Here is a 21,513-nt window from a genome sequence, read left to right as displayed (position 1 = left end):
ACTTTAGGCAAAACTTGAATATGACTCTTAAAGAGGGAAGAAAATGCATCCCTTCTACCATGTTCTGGAGCAAGTCACTTTCCTCCTTTGTAAAATTAGCACATTGGATTAGATTATCTATATTGGATATTTGTAGTGATGAAGTCTGCATCAGGATAATAATAGCAGAGGGACGCCTGGGTCACTCAGATGGTTAAGTGTCTGCCTTCAGTTCAGGTCGTGATCGCAGGGTCCTGAGATCGAGCCCCCCATGGGGCTGCTTGCTCAGTAGGGAGCCTGCTTCTCCCTCTGCCTAAACTGCCTGCTACCCTCCCTGCTTTTGCTCTTTCTGACAAATAAATAAAGAAAATTTTAAAAAAAAGGATAATAATAACAAAATAGAAAGTATTTGAGAAATATTGAAAGGAAGCAGAGCCTGGGTGACTCAGTCAGCTGGGCGTCTGGCTCTTGATTTAGGCTCAGGTCGTGATCTCAAGGTTATGAAATCAAGTCCCCTGTCAGCTCGTGCTGAGCTCCGAGTCTGCTTAAGGTTCTTCCTCTCTCCTCCCTCTGCTGGTGCTTCTCAATAAATAAATAAATAAATAAATAAATAAATAAATAAATAAATAAATACAATCTTGAAAAAAAATTTTTTTTAAGATTGTATTTATTTGAGAGAGAGAATGAGAGACAGAGAGCATGAGAGAAAGGAGGGTCAGAGGGAGAAGCAGACTCCTTGCTGAGCAGGGAGCCCAATGTGGGACTCGATCCAGGGACTCCAGGATCATGACCTGAGCCGAAGGCAGTCGCTTAACCAACTGAGCCACCCAGGCGCCCCACAATCTTTTTTAAAAAAGAAATATTTAAAGGAAAATTCAACAAGACTGAGATTGAATGAACCTAGGCTTTTCAACAATTTGCATTTTTTCCCTTTCATTTTTTTTTAACACTACCTAGTAACACTTACATCTCAGTTCCAATTTCTTTCACTTGTTTACTCAAGGATTTGTGTGGTGGGACCAGCACTGTTTTACCACCAACCTGTTTAGGATTAGGTTTCCTCTTCTTCAAAAAAAAAAAAAAAAAGAAAGAAAGAAAGAAAGAAAAAGAAAAAAAAGCCACGGGGGGGGGGGTACTTGGATTCATAGGTCCTTCTTAGTTCTGAAATTTGTTGACTCTTTTTAACAATTCAATTAAGCCAACATTCATTAAATACCTTATTCAACTAAGGCATCCTTCCAGATGCTATGGAAATATAAAGATAAGAAAAATGTGTTCCTTGACCTCAAGGAATTCAGAGTATAAGAGGTGTGATATAAGGGTTTATCATCATTATTATCACTACTACCATCATCATCATCACTTATGTTCATTTTATTCAAGCCTGCTTCTTCCAAGGCCAATCTTTTTTTTTTTTTTAAGATTTTATTTATTTATTTGAGACAGAGAGAATGAGAGAGAGAGAGCACATGAGAGGGGGGAGGGTCAGAGGGAGAAGCAGACTCCCTGCCGAGCAGGGAGCCCGATGCGGGACTCGATCCAGGGACTCCAGGATCATGACCTGAGCCGAAGGCAGTCGCTTAACCAACTGAGCCACCCAGGCGCCCCTTCCAAGGCCAATCTTAACATTGTTGGAGCCTAGTGCAGAGACAGTTTGTAACTTCACCCCAGGTATTTCTGTTCCTGGATCCATGTAATTGGGGTTGTTTCTTGATGAAGGGAGACAGCATACAGAAAAAGGAGTGAATAGGAGAATTAGCTTCATTTTAGGAGAGTCTATGAAAATGAAATGGAGTTGGAGATACAATAGCTTGCTAGTCAGAACCCAAGCTCCATAATAGCTTACCTAGCTCGTGAGATGAAACATTTCTTCTTGACTCTGAGTGAGGAGGAGACATTTTTTAAAAACTAGTTATGCTCACTATTGAACAATTTAATCACTGAATTGGCCATGTGGAAAACTTAACCAGAGTTGACTAATACATTTTAAATCTCATCACTTTTGAGCTTAGAATTTAGAACAAGACTGGTTCTGAAGTAAGCCTGGCCTAGAAACATGCCTTCTCTGAAGTCGCTGCTCTCCACAAAGGTGGATGACAGCTTTTTGATCCCATAGGTGAACATACATGGGAGGCAACATTCGCTCATTTCTATACTTTCTGTGCTAGATATTCTCTTTGCTTCTCCAGACCTACTTCCCACCCTTTCCATCCTGCTCTCTGCTCCAGTGGGTGACCTTTATTGGCCATACCAATGGTACTTCCTCCCCTCTGACTTCCAGTTGGGTTCAATCAGTGGGAGGCCCCACCAGGAGGGGGGGGTCAAGGAAGATGTAATATCAGGATTTATTTTCCAGGATCTCTCCACTGTATGCCTGAAGGCTACAGCTGATTCAGGCAGCCTTCTCCAACAACTACAGATCTCTCTCTCTCTCTGAGTTTTAGTAATTGATTGCTCCCTTATCCCTTCAGGCTTGCCCTACAGTGCTTTGTCATCCTCTATTAGTTTCTCTTAACCCTGTCTGAACCCCCATAAATGGTTACTCCATTACATTCTTCTCCATTTCCCCATTGAGTGTACCATCTCTTTCCTGCGAGGTTCTGACTGACACATTCCCAGAGATTCCAATGTAATACCTGTACCTCTAAGGATTACCAGCTCCCCCATCTCTCACACTGTATATACACTTTCTAATTTGAGTTGATGCTTATAAAGCATATATCTCAGGGGCTGGTGCATAATACTATGTGCTCAATAATTGTTGGCTTCTTTCTATTCCTCTATTTGAGGTAGATATTATGATCTTTATTTTTTTCAACAAGTCCCATTGAAGTTCAGTAACTCTTGCCCAAAATGGCACAGTTGAGTCTCAAATGACAGAGTTGGGTCTCAAACCAAGATCTGTTACATTACACCTTGCCATGCCACTTCTCACTACATGATAATGAAATCTTACATTTGCATTATTCATTCCTACCTACCACAGTGGCCCCCATGCAGTAGTTGCATTAAAAACATTTGTGGGATAGTAGAATGAATAAATTCTGTCATCATTTATACATTTATTTAGTTGCTGTATAAGTTGTATGGAAAAAAATGGTAAGATTACTAGTTTTTAGTCCCATTAGCGCCACAAAAAGCAGTTTTTGAGGTGCCCATTGGCTAAGCATCTGACTCTTGATCTCAGCTCAGGTCTTGATCTCAGGGTCCTGAGTTCAAGCCCGAGGTGGGGCTTCACGCTGGGCATGGAGCCTAGTTAAAAAAAAAAAAAAGCAGTTTTTGATACTGAAAAATATTTTCACTCATACTAATGTTATTGTATTTTGCTGAAGAACAGCTCTTCACATGGATTTTATCTTCATCTTCAGTAATTTCCAGAAATAAATCATTCAAAACACAAAGATGAATGCATTTCACATAGCACAAAAAAAGACCACTTGTATCAAACAATACACTTTAAAACCATGGTGAGGGCGCCTGGGTGGCTCAGTTGGTTAAGCGACTGCCTTCGGCTCAGGTCATGATCCTGGAGTCCCTGGATCGAGTCCCGCATCGGGCTCCCTGCTCGGCGGGGAGTCTGCTTCTCCCTCTGACCCTCCCCCCTCTCATGTACTCGCTCTCTCTCATTCTCTCTCTCTCAAATAAATAAATAAATAAATCTTTAAAAAAAAAAAAACCATGGTGAGAAATGTCTGTTTTTTAAACACAATTCACACAAGTGCTGAAAAATAGTTTATGGCAAACTACAGTGTAGCCTTTATATGTTTTTATTTTTCAATCAAGTGTGTGACTCATTATTATTACAGGTTTCCAAATGTCAAGCTCCAACCTGAGTCCAAGATAATGGCTATACTGCATTAAAAAATCTTAATTTTATGCTTTCTATTTTTTAAACATTTTACTTTTAATTTTTATTGTTTTATTTTATTTTTTTTAGTGGGCACCATGGGGCCTGAACTCACAACCTGAGATCAAGACCCGAGCGGAGATCAAGAGTCGGCCACTCAACCAACTGAGCCACACAAACGCCCCTATTTTTTTTTTTAGGTAAGCTCTATGCCCAATGTGGGACTTGAACTCACAACCCTGAGATCAAGAGTTGCACACTCTATCGCCTGAGCCAGCCAGGTGCCTCTATGCTTTTCTATTTTTAAAAATAAGGTTGAAATTCTGTCTTGATTATAAAGTTAATAAATACCTGCTGTAGCAATATTAAAAACACAGAAATGTATAAATAAGAAACTAAAAATACTCATAATCCCACTGTTCGAAAATGATATTGACATTTGAACATGTTTCTATGCAGTATTTTGTCTGTACGTAATTGAGATGAACTTTTTTTTTTGGCCAGTAGCTGATCACCCCGGCAGTGCGTGCATGACCATGTGCTATAAGGTTTTTTTTTTAGATTTTATTTATTCATTTGACAGAGAGAGACATAGCGAGAGAGGGAACACAGGCAGAGGGAGTGGGAGAGGGAGAAGCAGGCTTCCCACTGAGCAAGGAGCCCAATGCAGGACCTGATCCCAGGACTCTGGGATCATGACCTGAGCCCAAGGCAGATGCTTAAGGACTGAGTCACCCAGGCGCCCCAAGTTTTGTTTCTTTTACTTGCAGCCAAATGCATTCCAAATGATATATCTGGGTGAATACCACATATGCAATGCCAACGATATGCCAATGTTAGACCATTTATGACCTATAAAACCTGCACTTTTATATGGTACAGTCTAACAGAATTTGGTAACAGGAAGTGCAGTGTTTGAAATGTGGAACCGGGGGCACCTGGCTGGCTCAGTCACAGAACATGCGACTCTTGATCTTGGGGTCGTGAGTTCAAGCCCCGTGTTGGGCATGGAACTTACTTAACAAACAAACAAAAAAATGTGGAACTGACTGATTCAAGGAGGGGCAATGAAGGGTGTAATGCCCCATTTCTCCGGTGTTGCAATAAGTCTTTTTTATTTAGCCATAGCAATTGGTTTAACTAATTATTTCTGGAGAATGTACATATATTCATTGGGATATGGAAAGATAATAGAGCATATATTTTTATATTTTTTTATTTAAAAAACTGAAAAGTTAAGATTAACTAATATTTAATATAGGAATAGTGTCCTTGCTCAATTCATATGTCAAATGATTTCATGTTACTAAGGTATGTGGCAGGCATAAATCTAGGTTTCCTGGGGATTGATATATCCATATTTTGGGAGCTTTCTTAAAGAAAAATAACAAAAAATTATGAACATAAGGTATGAAAGCAAATTGTTATTTAGAAGAAGAAAAGAAACACAGGAATTTCAATTTCATGTGATTTTCTCATTAAAAGAATATATAGCAAGTTGAGGGGCACCTGGGTGGCTCAGTCGGGTCATGATTCTGGGGTCCTGGGATCGAGCCCCATATCAGGCTCCCTGCTTAGCGGGGAGTCTGCTTCTCCTTCTACCCCTCCCCCTGCTCATGCTCTTTCTCCCGCTCTCTTTTTCTCAATCACGCTCTCTCTCTCTTGAATAAATAAATAAAATCTTAAAAATATATACATATAGTGAGTTGATATTTTTATATGCCCCATTATGTAGTGTTTATGTAGCATTAATGAGAACCAAATCTTTCACTTGTAATTTTGCACGTCTCTTTAGACTAATTTTCTAAAGAATAGTATCTGATTCTATACATTTCAAACTTTGTTTCTCCTCCAGTACCCACATATTTCTATTGCCTAGCATGGTTGGATAGACTCAGATCACCATATGACCTCTGGCTTTGCATTTTCATATCACAGAATCTCTTGGCACAGTGGCAGTAAAAATATTTCTGGAAAGCATTCCTATGTCAGGATGGTTAACAATAACTTATACATAAATATTTTCCATTAAATCCAAACTAAATGTAACCCTTTATTCAATTTCCACTTAGATGCAGAAATATGGCTGCTGCCTCACCAACCCCTATCCAACACAAAGGGGAATATGTATGACAGAGAGGAAAGTGGAGTGGAAATTTAGATGAATTATGGAAGGGTCCCATGGAAGTGAGGGATTTTGAATCATTAACTTTTTTCACTTCCCACATTATTGTTCCTGTTGGGGGTAGTCCTGAGGAAAGAGGTGGACTTTCTCCCCAACACAGAGGATTCTAAAGGGATTCCTTCACATGGGCACTTAATACACTTTACTTGCTGTGTATTATGATACATGGCAGTTTATGAGAGCCCAGTTACATAGACTTAGAGATTTTATTTTCTCACTTTAACTAAGTTAACCATCACAAAATGCCCAGGTGTTTTAAAAAAAATCCTAAGAAACCATGGTTCATTGCTAATACTAATAATGAAAGTACAAGTGAAAGACAAGAAAGCAGAGCCAACACCTACTTCTAGTATGAATTCTTGTCAGTCCCATCATGAGATGAAAACAAGGATGATGTAATCAGATTTGACAAGAGCAAGACCAAAAATTTCAAGACTATTTGAAATATGGATTTATATCCACTAATGATAATATAAGGCCATTATAATAGCCATGCATTTAAAAAATCTTATTTATTGGAGTGCCTGGGTGGCTCAGTCAGTTAAACAACTGACTCTTGATTTCTGCTTAGGTCATGACTTCAGGGTTGTGAGATCGAGTTCCACATCAGGCTCCATGCTCAGCATGGAGTCTGCTTGAGATTCTCTCTCCTTTTCCCTCTGCCCCTCCCCCTGCTTGTGCTCTCTATCTCTCTGTAAAATAAATAAATAAAATCTTTTTAAAAACCTTGTTTATTTCATCCTTCAAAATTATATATTTGCAGGCACCTGGGTGGCTCAGTTGGTTAAGCAACTGCCTTCGGCTCAGGTCATGATCCTGGAGTCCCTGAATCGAGTCCCGCATCGGTCTCCCTGCTTGGCGGGGAGTCTGCTTCTCTCTCTGACCTTCCTCCTTCTCATGCTCTCTGTCTCTCATTCTCTCTGTCTCAAATAAATAAATAAAATCTTTAAAAAAAATTATATATTTGCTCCAAGAAATAAAAAAATAGAAAGAAAACAAAATTATATATTTGTATGGGTGTTCGCGATATAAAAATGTTAATATAAAATGCCTTATAAAATAATATTTACATTTATATATATTATGGCTGCATGTTTAAAATGTTAGGGGTATTTTTTAAAGTTTGAGGAGCAGGGGCACCTGTGTGGTGCAGTTGGTTGGGTGTCCAACTTTTGGTTTCAGCTCAGGTGGTGATCTCAGGGTTATGGGATCAAGCCCCATGTCTGGCTCTGTGCTCAGCTCAGAGTCTGCTTGAGATTCTCTCTCTCTCTCCCTCTGCCTCTCCCACTTGTGCTCTCTCTCTCAAATAAGTAATAAATAAAGAAATCTTTAGGGGCGCCTGGGTGGCTCAGTCGTTAAGCGTCTGCCTTCGGCTCAGGTCATGATCCCGGGGTCCTGGGATCGAGCCCTGCATCGGGCTCCCTGCTCGGCGGGAAGCCTGTTTCTCCCTCTCCCACTCCCCCTGCTTGTGTTCCCTCTCTCGCTGTGTCTCTCTCTGTCAAATAAATAAAATCTTTAAAAAAAAAAAAGAAATCTTTAAAAAATTTTTTTAAAATAAAAGTTTGGGGAGCATAGACCTAAACTATAACCTACAGTATTAGGACCAAAATCATATTCCTATGGAGATTATGGCATGGACTGACTTGAAGTAAGTCAGAATGATAATATGTGTTAAATATTTATGGATTTGGATTTGCCATCTCCAACCATCAGGGCTTTGTCTATGTGCTGTCCTCTAAGAGGGGGGATGCATTAGACAAGCTTTGGGGTATCTGCTTGGCTCAGAGCAACCGTCTTCCACCGACAGTTTTCTACCCTTTCCTAACTCACAGGGTAGATTTTGTAAGCTGTGTTTTTACTCTGTGACTCCTTCTCCTTAAACTTGATTGGACTAAAAGTAGACTCCTGTAAAAATTGAGCTATCAGTTGCTCTCTTTAGATTTTGTGATTGAAACTAAGACAAGATCACCATTTTCCTGAACGGCGCTTGTTTGAACGCAGGAGCTGAGGTTGCTATTGTTGCATAGACATGTGCATGGAAAAGGAGAGAAAGTTCTATATAGAGAAGAAGGACATATACAGAGACCCTTAGAACATTATTTACCTCCTTCTAACCTCTTTGTTACTCTTCTTGAATATTTTGATTTTATATTGTTTATATTGTTGGAGTGACATCATTGTGGGAAGGAGGGGGTCGCAGACAAAGAATGTGGGCAGCCTCTAGGAGATGGAAAAGGCAAGCAAATGTATTCACCTCTAGAGCTTCCAGAAGGAATGCAGACCTGCCACCCCCTTGATTTTGGCCCAGTGAGATCCATTCTGGATTTCTGATCTCTCGAACTATAAGATAATGAATTGGTGTTGTTTCAAGCCACTACATTTCTGGTAATACCATTGTCAAATTGCTCTCAAGGCACTCTGGACTTTGAATTCTGTGTAGATTTTAATAACAGGATTTCAAAACTGAGAGGGACCTTCATGGAGGACTTGAGCTAAAGGACTTGTCTAAGGTTACCTAGCTGGTCAGTTGTCAAGTCAGGATAAAAATCCGAATCTCCAATCTTTCATCTATGTACATTAATAACCATAAGATGTCTAACAAAGAGGGTGGTATATAGAAGTACTGAATAAGTATAGAGTTTTTGCTTGTTGTTTTTATTATTATGCATTTTCTTTTGTAATCTACAATAATATTTCATTTCTTGAACATTGCCAAGTAAGCAGATACCCTGTAACTACATTTTATTTTTTTATTATTTTTTTTGGGGGGGGGAAGAGAGAGAGGGAGAGAACCAGCGCAGGGGTGGGAGGGGCAGAGGGTGAGAAAGAATCTTAAGTAGGCTCCCCGCCCAGCCCAACACAGGGCTCAATCTCATGACCCTGAGATCGAGACCTGAGCTGAAATCAAGAGTCAGATGCTTAACCAACTAGGCCACCCAGGCGCCGCTGTTAACATTTTAAAATCATCAAAAAGCCCGCCAGGGAGTAAGGAATTACCTGGCCAAGATGTAGAAAGGCTAGGCCTATACACTCAGAGTGCTTTTGCATTTCAGATTCAAAAGAGTTGGCTGAGAGGTCACCTGGATGAGGGTGATCTTGTTTATTAGTGTCCGGAGATGCCTTGCAGAAAATAATGAAAATCCTCCTATGGAAAAAAAAATTATCCTAGGACTCACATTATTTCTTCAAGTATTACGATTATGATGTCCAGCACACAAAGATAGTCAGGTAATAAGACAACATGAGTGAGGGGGCGGTTTGAACAAGACGAAGACGGAACGGAAGCCGGGCACAGGCTGTGGACGCGGTCCCGCCAAGAGCTGAAGATGGCAGTGAACGTATATTCAACATCAGTCACCAGTGATAACCTAAGTCGACATGACATGCTGGCCTGGATCAATGAGTCTCTGCAGCTGAATCTGACGAAGATCGAACAGTTGTGCTCAGGGGCTGCCTACTGTCAGTTTATGGACATGCTGTTCCCTGGCTCCATTGCCTTGAAGAAAGTGAAATTCCAGGCTAAGCTAAAACATGAGTACATCCAGAACTTCAAAATACTACAAGCAGGCTTTAAGAGAATGGGTGTTGACAAAATAATTCCTGTGGACAAATTAGTAAAAGGAAAGATTCAGGACAATTTTAAATTTGTTCAGTGGTTCAAGAAGTTTTTTGATGCAAACTATGATGGAAAAGACTGTGACCCCGTAGCTGCCAGACAAGGTCAAGAAACTGCAGTGGCTCCCTCCCTTGTTGCTCCAGCTCTGAACAAACCGAAGAAACCTCTCAGCTCTAGCAGTGCAGCTCCACAGAGGCCCATTGCAACACACAGAACTACTGCAACCCCTAAGGCTGGCCCGGGTGTGGTGCGAAAGAATCCTGGTGTGGGCAACAGGGATGACGAAGCAGCTGAATTGATGCAGCAGGTCAACGCATTGAAACTTACTGTCGAAGACTTGGAGAAAGAAAGAGATTTCTACTTTGGAAAGCTAAGGAACATTGAATTGATTTGCCAGGAGAATGAGGGGGAAAACGACCCGGTATTGCAGAGGATCGTGGACATTCTGTATGCCACAGATGAAGGCTTTGTGATACCTGATGAAGGGGGCCCACAGGAGGAACAAGAAGAGTATTAACGGCCTGGACCAGCAGAGCAACATCCGAATTCTTCACTCCAAATCATGTGCTTAACTGTAAAATAACCCCTTTTATTATTCTTAGAGGGGTCACTGGTTTCTTTTCATGAGCAAACAATACCTCTTCTTAAAGTGCACTTTGCAGAAATTTCACCCCTTTTCCAATGAGTTTGAGTTAGGAGCTTTTACCCCGTAGCAGAGCAGTATTAACATCTAGTTGGGTCACCTAGGGAACAAAGAGGCTGACCATGGGGCTCACCGTGTGGACGCTGGTAACACTGATTGCTGGAGAAGGTGTTTTTATGTGATACACTGAGGTGGAAACCTCAGTAGGGAAATGTAAAGACTGATTTGAATTTTAAGCTAATGTGAAATCTTGGCAGAGAATGTTTTAATAAATAAATGCCTTAAGAGTAAAAAAAAAAAAAAAGACAACATGAGTGAGAAACAGCATAAGGAACACAAGGAATAGGTGTGCCTCTATGGCTCAGTCGGTTAATCGTCCAACTGTTGATTTCAGCTCAGGTCCTGATCTCTGGGTTGTGAGATAGAGCCGTGTTGGGCTGGGCGTAGAGTCTGCTTAAGATTCTCTCTCCCTCCCCTCTGACCGCCCCGCCTCTCTCTTTCAAAAAACAAAACAAAACAAAACCACAACAAATAACTAAAACAAAGAACCAACAATACACTCAATGGGACTCCAGATATTGGAATTAGCAGAGACCCAGATTGTATACCAATGATTTCTACTACACTCAAAGAGATGAAAGCCACGACTTACTGTTTGGGCAAAGAATAGAATGCTATAAAAATGAACATAACAGATTTTAAAAAGAATCAAATAGAAATTTTAAGTCTTAAAATTGCCAAAAACAAACCACCCCAAAACCAAAATTAATAGCTAAGTAGATAAGTTTGACATCATGGGAGAATTAGTAATCTATTTTTTTTTGTTTCTATTTTTTTTTTTTAACATAAGCTCTATACCCCATGTGGGGCTTAAACTCCTAACCCCAAGATCAAGAGTTGCATGCTCTACCGACTGAGCCAGCCAGGCATCCCCATTATTTTTTATTTATTTATTTTTATTTCTATTTGAGAATTAGTCATCTAGAAAATATATCAGAAAAAAGGCTACTCAAAATGAAGCAGGAAGAGATAAAAAAGGAGAAGGTAAGAGAAATAGTGGATAGTAATGATTTAACATACATTTATTGGAGTTATAGAGGGGGAGAAGAAAGAGTGGGGCAGAAGCAATATTTGAAGAGGTAAAGGCTGAGAATTTTCCAGAACTCATGAAAGGTATCAATGTATTCAAGAAGCTCAGTGAATCCCAAGCATCATAAATAAAAAGAAATACACTTCCAAACATACATAGTAAGAGAGCAGAAAACCAAAGTATAAGAGAAAAAAAAATCTTAAAAGCGGCCAGGGTTGGGGGGAACCCCAATGACCTTCAAAGAAAGTCACACTGACGGCTGCTTTTTCGTAGGTAATGGTAGAAGTCAGAACCCTGGAATGATTTTTAAGTGTACTAAAAGAACATACACTGCTCGTATCATCAAATCTCCCTTCTCCTGCCTCCTCTTTCACTTATAAGGACACTTGTGATTACTTTGGACCTACCAAGAAATCAAGGATAAGTCAAGCTCCTTTTCCAAGGCTAATAAAGTCACAGGTTCCGGGGATTGGGATATGGACATCTATGATGGGCCTATGGTGCCTACCCAAATCTAAAAAAAGGTCTTGCCCCTTATCATGAATGGCTCTTGTCTTCTATAAAGCCCCATGGAAAAAAGAAAATCAGTATTTCCAAGAAGTGGAAGAGGATAGGGCATTTTGCATATTACCTCATTTAAACTACCATCAACCTTCAGCCTTGGTGAGGTAAATATTACTACCTCAAGTCTGAAGATTCTGAAATTGAACGTGAGAGAGAGGTTAGGTAACTCGACTGAGGTCATCTTACTGGTAAACTGACTAGTAATTGTTATCCACATCACCACATTGGTCTCTAAGACTCCAACTAAGCTTCTTCCAACATACCAAGTACAGGTGGATATTCTTTGGCTTATCACTGTGCAAAAGATTTCTGTATCTTAGCAAACACACTCTAATTTGGTGGGTTTTTAAATGGGTGAAAAAGAAATAAAGAATGGAGTAAGGTTTCTAACTGGAGAGACATCTTTGAATAAAACCCTGGTGGCAAAAGCGGTCTGTATTGATCACGTGATCCCGGTTAAATCACTTACTTCTATTTGGCCTCCGTTCCCTCGTTTGAAAAACAGATGTTTGGACCTAATGACGCCTTTTCCAGTTCCCTTCTCGTTCAGACATTCTATGGTTCTGAGAAGCCCTTTGCCCCAAGATGCCTCTACCTTGTTGGGTGGGCTCTAGGATGACTGCATTCAAGTTAGAGGCGTTTGAACTATTCAGAGAAAAACCAACTGCGATCCAAGCGGGGGGAAAAAACAAAGGGCAACGGACGGGGAAAGAGGAGATGAAAGGAGACGGTGACAGGGGATAGAGATGCAAACATAAATAGCATGCAAATAACCTAAGTAGCTTGCAAATTGCTCAAGACAACAATCAACGGGAATCCAGCGTTTACTAGGCAAATGAAACTGCGGGTCTCTGAGGATGCAGGGATAAGAACGTTGTTTTCGCCCTCAAGGCGCTCACAGAATGCTGGGTTACACTTGTATTTAATCATGGATATAAAACTCCCACCTCTCTAGAAGCCTTGGCTTTGAGAATTGTAAGCAAAACTGAGGATGAAACTATTACAAAACGTTTGAGTGTGCCAGAGGCAACGTGAAAACACAGTCTCTGGAAACAGCTGGGACTCCCCCCAAGCCCCAGGCCTAACCTAGACACACAAAAGAAACCGCCTCGGCCAGCAGAGACGCCAGCTTTTCCTCCGCGCCCGCCGAGCGGCCGCGCTGCAGACGCGCCCGCCGCCCCCGGCCGCCCCCGGCCGCCCCCGCCTCGTCCCTCGGGCCTCGGAAGTGACGCAGCGCGCCCCGCCCCCGCCGCTAGATCCGCTGCTGCTGCCGCGGCGGGCAGACCTGCAGGAGGCGGCGGCGGCCTCGGCCGAGAGAAGATGGCGGACGGTGTGGACCACATAGACATTTACGCGGATGTGGGCGAAGAGTTCAACCAGGTACGTGAGGGCCCGGGCCCACGCCACCGAAGCGGGCGGCGCTGCGGTCCGGACGCTGACCCAGGGCCTGCCGCGGGCTGCAGACCGTGCGCCCTTGCCGCCCGTGGGCCGCGCCGTCCGACCCCGGCGCGGCGCCCCCCTCGCCCCTCGTTCTACCGCGTCGTTTCGCGGGCCGCGGATGCTGCTGCCCGCCGCGGGGCCTGGAGCGCGGACGCGGGCCGCCGTGCAGACGCCGCCGGCCCCTCCCTCGCCGCCGCCACCTCCCCATTGTTGGCGGCGGCCGGCGGGCGCTTCCCGCCGCGCTAGGCCCGGGCGGTGGGGCCGCGTGTGCGCGGAGGGGAGAACGGGCCGCCGCCGCCGCGCCCCCTCCCCCGCCGCCGGGTCGAGGAGGAAGCCCGGCGGGGCGCGCGCCGGGCGCCGCCTGTTCCCCGACCCTGCAGCTCGGGCTCCGATTCCTCTCGTCGCTCCATTTTGTCTCCCCGGCCGCGCACGGTCGCCTCATGGAAGGCCGCATTCATGGCCCTTTGTATCCCGCGCGCCCAGTTTCCTGGGCTCCTGCTCGCGTTTGCGACAGGTTTCGGCGTGGCGCCTTCTTCCTCCTCTCACGCTTTGTGAAGGCGGCTTCGGTGTGGGCACGTTTGCAACAAGTCCTTTGACTTTTGCACCATCGATCGTGTTTCAGAGTCGGTGCGCGGGCCGTGCCTCGGTGGTCGAGGTCTTGCAGTGCTTTTGAGGCCCAGTTGTTGTTGGCTTTTGTGATGAAAATACCTGTGAAGATAGATGGCCTGAGCCAAAAGGAAGACTTGGAAGCGTGTTGGTCGGATGGGGGGAGGGGTGAAGATGGTAGCTCACCGAGAGGTGAGAGGAGTGATTAAAGAGCGTTCACCCGAATTCTTTTAGTATAGTTTAAAAGGTTGTAAATAAGACCCGATTTTCAAAAGCAAATGTAAAATGCCCTCCGAGGGATCTGTTAATTTTCGTTTTGAAAGGTTGGAGAAAGTGAGAATGGAAGGTTTTTCCGGTATCTCTCAAGCCACAGTTGCCTAGAAGAACTAGCCGCGGAGCTGTGATGTCTGATGTTGGGCATCCTTGCAGAAGATCTCGTTTGTTACTAGAGTAGTGACGTGTGAGCTCTAAGCCTGCTGTTCACATCTTTACTGCCTTTATGTAGTAACACATTTTTAAAAATTAAATTGTGCCTAATTGTAGTGCACCTAAAAGCTTGATTTTTTATATTCCAGGTCCGTAAGAGAAGCTTGATACAATTTTAGTGGTTAATGTTTTTTCTTTTTTCTTTTTTCTTTTTTCCCCCCACTACATTCAGGACTTTATTTCTGACTAGGGGCTCGAGATTTTTTTAAAATGAGGGAAAGCTAGAAATCCTTAACTGTTCTTGTTTTCAGGAATGACTTTGTGCCTCTGGTTTAAGTATTAGAAAAGAAAAACATTTTTCAATTAGCTTTAAATGGTTGCTACTCCGTTAAAGACTGGGTATTGTAATCAAACGTTAAGTTTTAAAATCTTAATTCTTTTTGTTGTGTTTATATTTTAGAACTGTGCTGAGTTGTGTCAGTGGCAAATTAGAAAATTATCTCGGGCACTACAATCAGATGTTAATGCTTTTAAGATCAGTAGACAAAAGACCTCTAGGAAATTTCTTTTTATTTATCAAATGGATATAACATTCCATCCAAAAGAGGGCCATACCTGAAAGTAAAGGAGCAGTTAAATGTTCAAGACTGTCTTCATTAGCTTTTCTTACATTTGCTTTGCCTTTTCCCCTATGATAAAAGAAGAATTTGGGTACAGTTTTAGAATTTGAGCTTTCTTCAGGACCTCTTCATGAAAGATTTTTTTTAGGCTTTCCCATACTTAATTTGGGATGGCCATTTGTCTAATACATATAGCTGGAAGGAGTGATACTTGCTTATCCTGTGCAGTAACTAGTGCTGACTGAGCAGGAGGTGGGAAGAGATTAAAATTTTGTGGCCCTGATGGGGAACTATTTTATAGGGTTCTCTTAAAAATGTAGCTTTTTGTTGACTTGAACTTACAGCATTTTATCTCTCATATGGTTGTATATTTTACCAGTAAAATCTTTATAGTTTTGAATAGATTAATGGGATTAAACAGAGGCTTTGTTTTTGTTATTATTTTGCATATCGTTGGCCTTTGTAATCTGCTTGCTGTGGTAATTCCTTTGCAAAATATGGCCACAAAAGGATAGTTGGTTGTTTCCAAGGTCCATCCTCTTTTTTTAAAAATGTTACTGTCATTGAAATACTTTTCTGAAAATTGATCAGAATTAGAAGCAACTACAGAATTATAACTGATGTAATTTTCACTTTATTGTGAGCTGGTGACCTTATTTCTCCTGGTTGCTATAGTAAACTATGACTCTTACTGTAGTTGAGTAAAGCGTTTTACTAAGTATAACCAGTCGACTTATTTTGGCTTCTAAACTGCTGTAAACCTTAAAAAAAAAAACAACACAAAACCCGACAACAACTCCTTGTTCTTTACTGTGAGCTGCAGATTTAATTGCATTTGTGTACTTTGAAATTCTCTGTAGTCTGTATTTTCCATTTTCTTCTATTTTAAATGGTACTTTATGAAGGTTTTTTTTTTCAGGTGTGTATTTTGGTTAAGCACAGACAGTATAAACCTATTTCGAAAAGTATGAGACAGTCAGCTGTCTTAGAAGAAACTTTAATTTGGGGATGGGGTGAGAATAAGTTTAGTGAAAATACAGAGTTCCTTTCTTCACGAGATGAATTTAAGAATGGAGAATAAAGTTGGAGAAAGAAGGCACAAGGGACTTGGCTGTTCTTCGTGGGTGCTCTTTAGTTCTTAAATTAAAGGTCTTTGGATGTAACCAAATTGAGAACAGTTAGTTGCTCCAGTGGAATAATTTGAACTACTTCCAACGTCTACCTTACTTGAATTTTGAGTGGAGAAGAAAACGATTGTTTCAGCCTCTATAGTATGTCAGTCCCGTTTGAACTGGGATTTGTACTTTAATGTGGTAGTTAATAACCTAATATTTAATAATTCTAGACTTTTTAATTTTGACCAAGACTAAATAAAAAATTTTCAAACTCAGTTGTTCAAAATACATTTCTTGAATATCTGTTATATGCCAACAAGGAGGGATACAAAATTCAGATAGTCTCTACTCTTAAAATGCACTGTAGTGGGGGTGAGAGACATCCACATAATTATAACACTCTGACAGGTCATGTATTATAAAACTCCTTTATGTGTAGCTTTATCTGTAGAATTTTTATTGATGGGGAAAGTAAAAAATTCTAGGAACCTCAGGAAAGTTTACACTGTATACATTGAGGTGTGTATTTTGCTTGTTTGGAAATCAAAAGCTCTTAATAGCAAATTTAGTTATTGATCTGTCTAGTGATAGGTCACTGGTAACAGTGCTGATTTAGTAATTTGACCACTGAGTTTTAAAATGAAAATCTATATAGGTTATGGCTGGGGAAAAAATTCGTTTAGAAATCTAAGGACCTAGACATCCTCATAAGTCAACTTGCCTTTATTTCATGAGTCATTATACTTTATATTTAATCATTATGTATCTACTCTAGCCAGTTGTCTAGCCGATTTTGGAAAGTAAGTTTCCTGGGCAAATGTCGGTGAAACCTTATTTCTGATAAATTTATGTTTAATAGAAAATCCTCTGAGATAAGGCTGTAAGGTTGAGAATGAGGTAGGTAGAGACTGATTCAGAAACTTTGGTAGAAATATTTAGGGGAACTAGAACTCTTCCCACTCAGTTTTATAATTTATGAGTGTAGTTTATTCAGCTGCCTGTGAATTGTCCACCATTTGTGGTTCATGTGGCATATTTTTAGTAAAGAAGTTGGCTTCTTTACCATTAGTTGATCTTTTTACAGGGATTATAAAATTAATTTTCAAATGTATTAGAACATAAGTAGATAAAAATCAGAAAATGATATATTTTCTATAAAGATAAATATGAATTCGATTATCTTCTGGATATTCCATGCTAGTATTTTTCTTCCTTGGTATAGAATACATTTTGTAAATGCAAAATGTAAACCTCCCCCTTTATATTTCTCCAAATGGAAATGGATTTTAAGTTCCTTTCTCTTTTTTTTCTTTTTCTTTCTTCTCCTTCTCCTTTTTTAAATAGAGGGGCTTTGAAACAGGTGGCCTTTGCTGTACCATTACTGGTACTCTTCGTATAATGCAGGGATGCTATTACAATTTAGGATCACCAAAAGCCATGTTGGGCTTGTCAGGGAGAATGAAGAGTGTAGTACAGTTATTCCGTGGTCAGCCCAGTGATGGTATACAGAATGTATATACAGGACATCTGTTACACTAAAATTTTGTGGGAGGTGATTAAGGAAAATATGTCTAAAAGTAAGTCCTTGGTGGGAAGAAGAAACATTGCCTTTAAAAGGGAGCTAATAGGATTTTGGTTATTTTACTATCCATGTTAATTTTAAACTGTTTTCTCTAATGTGGCAACAGCTACTTGTATATCATGTAGAACGTAATCTTGAAGTGTAAAATCTTAAAAGGATGCCTTGCCGTTAGAATGGTTAGTGATTTAGAATGTAGGGAATGAAAAATATTACTGGATTTTTTTGAACAAATCCTGAGTACTGTTATTTTATTGGAAGTTACATGTAATGTGCAGCTCTATCAGTAGATTAGTTACTATGAAAAGTAGATAGTTAGACTGGGCAGCATTTGACACCTAAAATATTTAGAGGGGCATTGTTGATTTTTGTTTGTTTTTGAATGCCATTAAAATTTCCTAAAGATAATAATTGAAAAGATTCTTTCCATAGTAGAACTTGACACTGTTGACCATTTCTCTTTGACAAAGTAGAAGCTATTTTTTGTTCAGTAGATGTTCAGAGCTCACCTTCTTTGTATATGACCTATGGTACACATTTTGCATAATTTCAGAATATGTGTTTCCCTCCTTTTTAAAATGGGAACAGAAAGTAGATGTGTTCTGTATCTTTTTTTTTTTTTTAATGTGGAGGATAGATGTGATATGCTGAAGCTGAAAAGGAAGAGTACTGATACTTCAAGATATGTGCCTTGAGTTTCATTTTTAGTAATGGCAGCAATTGTATTCAGATTCATTAATATTTTTTCACCACGTCCAAATGCATACCGTTGGGGCTAGAAGTACAGGCTGTGGCCTTGGAACAGAGTGAAGCTAACTAGTCCACATGGAAATCAAACCCCAGGACCCTGGTCTCAATTAGCATCATACTTCAACCAATTGGAAGCAGTCCAACTACCAGACAAAATGGCTGATCCTAAATATTGGTAGAATCATATCAATGTGGAAAATTGGTTGGTGTCAACATAGGAATTCGTGGACGGACAAAAATAGTAAGTGATTGTGATTCACCAGGTTAGTGTAGCTGCGATTATGCTTGTAAATTATTGTCTGCTTAAGTAAACATTTTCCTAGATTTACAACTAATGAAAAATCAAATAATGTGTTAACCTGTTTCATGAAAGTGTAAAATTTAAATAATCCTTGCATTCTTTTTTACTCTCCCTCAGACCATATATTGTGATTATAATCTCTGCTGAGGAGGATGGAAACACAACTCCCTTTGAATAATAATAATAATTCCACTTGATGTACAGAACTGGATTGCAAGAGTTTAAAATGCCCACTACCGCTTGTGGGAATCTTTTTAGTATCTTAAGTGTGTGGAACCACTGCTGCAACCACGCTACCTGAAGCTTCAGCTACACTGAAACTTCATAACAAAACTCATCCTCCTTTTTTCTAATTTTTACTGTCACTGCAATTTGAGCATGTTACTTTGTTTAACAAAAACTTAGTTCTAAAAGATTATTTTGATATTGCTGTACAAACAAAATAAAATCAAGACATAATGTAGTGAATTGTGGTCTAGTTTCTGCCCATTGCTAAAGATGGCTTTGTTCCGTGACTTAACCTAGAGTTCCTTATAGATAAGTCGTACAGACATTCTACCTCAAAACTAAATGTTATGTAAAGATGCTGTTATATAATTAGTAAATTGGTTGACTCAGTTATGCAGAAGATTACCTGACGATGACTTTGTAAATTTCAGATTCCTTTGGCTATTTGTATAATTAGTATTTCCTCTTTTAGGTTTTTTTCTTTTTTAAAAAAATCTTAACTCTGCCGCTCTTCTGGATAACAAAGCAATAGCTATGTTCTCTTAGGGCCTATAATAACAAAATTTTGTTGATCTGTTTATAGTCCTATTACAAATGCTTTCTCTGGGTCATTTCTCTGTCCTCGTAATAGTCCTTAAAACTATTAGAACCTTTAGCTCCTCCTTATGTGCCATTTATGTAACACTTCATCCTTAACAAATTATGAGAGGATATAACCCATTTCTGAGCTCCCAAGTTTGTTGTTTTTTAATTGTAGTTCTTTTATTATCTCAAATATTCTACCCTGTAAGAAAAATAAAATAGTTCACATTGATTTTTTTTTTTCTTTTTCTTTTTTGTTCTACTTTTTGGTTCACATTGATTTAGATACTTAGTGATGGAAATGCAGGAAGATAAAAGTAGTTTTTCTTCTGATTCTGGCTAGTCAAGCCTGTGGAAGGGCAATTTAAATGTTGTTGAGTGTTCTGCCAACGTCTGCATTTCATTTTTCTTGTAGTTATTTATGCTAGAACCCTCCTTTTTCATTTCTCTCCTGTGTACATTTGTTTCTTTTTTGTTTTCCTTTTTCCCTTGCTTACCATTTAGGCATGTAAGTGGCATCCACTAGCATTGTTTTAACTCTGCTGGTGACAGTGGCAGAGCTTTACTAGATCCTTGTTCATACCACTTTTCTCTTGCTAATTGACTAGATACCTTTTGCTAAATTGACTAGAGATCTAAGAAGTCAGGTAAGCATTAACTCTTTGTTGACTGAGAATAATGAAACTGTTGCTGGATACTAATTTGGATAGTTTTATGAGTATTTTATTTGTTTCTCTTTTCCTTGTTCATTTGTTATGACATTTGGAATAATTTATGTACCCACATTTCTTCATCCCTTCCCTGTGGCTTAGCTCACTGTGCTTTTTTTTTTTTAAAAACTAATACCTTTCACAGAGTGGGAAACAAGATCCTGAATACCATAGAAAATAATAGTTGTATTTTTCTGCAGTTAAATATTAAAGATTTATAATGGCTCTGAGTTTTGTTTGTGATATTTTTGTGTCATTTTTTTAAAGTCCACCTATTTGCATTCATGTATTGTTACTTCTACTCTTAAGAGTATTGTACTTCCAAGGAAAGTTTTATATTATTACTTTATTTTGTTTCCATATCATTCTTCTCTCCGAAGAACATTATTTCCTATATTATATATAAGTGGAAAAATAGGATTTATTGTATAGAAATTCACTTTATAGTTACCATTCAAGAATACATCTGTGGCGTGAAGTAAGAGAAGATTTTTACTGAGATCTTTGGGGCTTTATCTTCTACCAGATTTTTAAAACAAAATAGTTGAATGAATTTGTATTCAAGTCTCTTTAGTGGTTGTCTGACTGTTTTATAATTTAGGGCATTATTTCTGTGTCTCAGGAAGCTGAATATGGTGGGCATGATCAGATAGATTTGTATGATGATGTCATCTCTCCATCTGCAAATAATGGAGATGCCCCAGAAGACCGTGATTACATGGATACTCTCCCACCAACTGTTGGTGATGATGTGGGTAAAGGAGCAGCACCAAATGTTGTCTATACATATACTGGAAAGAGAATTGCATTGTATATTGGAAATCTAACATGGGTAAGTAAATTTAACATATGAATTAAATTATTGGTAGTTGGTTTTGAACTATTCAAGTAGTTAATTTCTTCCAGTTTTATAAAATAAAAATTTGAAGATTTGTTGTTCTGTATGCTTGTTTATGCAATGCGGAGAGAAATTGAAGTACGTTTAAACATAAATTCCAAATCTAGTTTTGAATTTTGTGGTCATTCAGCTTGTTTTGGTGGAGATTCCAGTTAAATAAAATTCATTTATTTTGAGTTTAAATCAGGTATTCTTTTTACTTTACTACTTCTGCCATCTTAGTTTTACAAAGAAAAATACTCACATAAGGTCTGAAACCAGGATTCAGAACTGTAGGAACAAACAGTTTGACCTGGGGTTTTGAAAAGTTTTCAAAGAGTCCAGGGCTCGCTCC

The 21,513-nt window shown here is 39.7% G+C and overlaps 2 protein-coding genes across 6 annotated transcripts in view; both read left to right on the top strand.

Annotated features, from left to right (window-relative positions):
* Positions 1-9,268: 9,268 nt before the first annotated feature.
* Positions 9,269-10,263, top strand: LOC123838357 (microtubule-associated protein RP/EB family member 1-like). Its single transcript, XM_045867380.3, has one exon. It carries the CDS (start codon positions 9,338-9,340, stop codon positions 10,142-10,144), a length of 807 nt encoding a protein of 268 aa, XP_045723336.1. The 5' UTR covers positions 9,269-9,337; the 3' UTR covers positions 10,145-10,263.
* A 2,883-nt stretch (positions 10,264-13,146) lies between these two features.
* CPSF6 (cleavage and polyadenylation specific factor 6) overlaps positions 13,147-21,513 on the top strand; it is a 34,866-nt gene continuing 26,499 nt past the window's right edge. For 3 of the 5 annotated variants that reach the window (XM_045872998.3, XM_045872997.3, XM_045872996.3), the window contains exons 1-2: positions 13,148-13,304; positions 20,904-21,113. In XM_045872998.3, coding sequence (XP_045728954.1) covers positions 13,245-13,304; positions 20,904-21,113 — 270 coding nt within the window. In that variant the 5' untranslated portion in view covers positions 13,148-13,244. Of the gene's footprint in view, positions 13,305-20,903; positions 21,114-21,513 lie in introns of all 5 variants that reach the window. The other 2 variants (XM_045872995.3, XM_064590904.1) reach the window with 1 other exon arrangement.

Source organism: Mirounga angustirostris, unplaced genomic scaffold (assembly GCF_029215605.1).
Source record: "Mirounga angustirostris isolate CCGP_5_RB_7025 unplaced genomic scaffold, mMirAng1.0.hap1 SCAF_5, whole genome shotgun sequence".
NCBI lineage: Eukaryota > Metazoa > Chordata > Mammalia > Carnivora > Phocidae > Mirounga > Mirounga angustirostris.
Note: the sequence above shows the minus strand (reverse complement) of the source record. Positions and strands in the feature narration are given on the sequence as shown.

Excerpts from the sequence above, each read along its gene's own strand:
- LOC123838357 (XM_045867380.3), top strand. The coding sequence starts at position 9,338 with ATGGCAGTGAACGTATATTCAACATCAGTCACCAGTGATAACCTAAGT.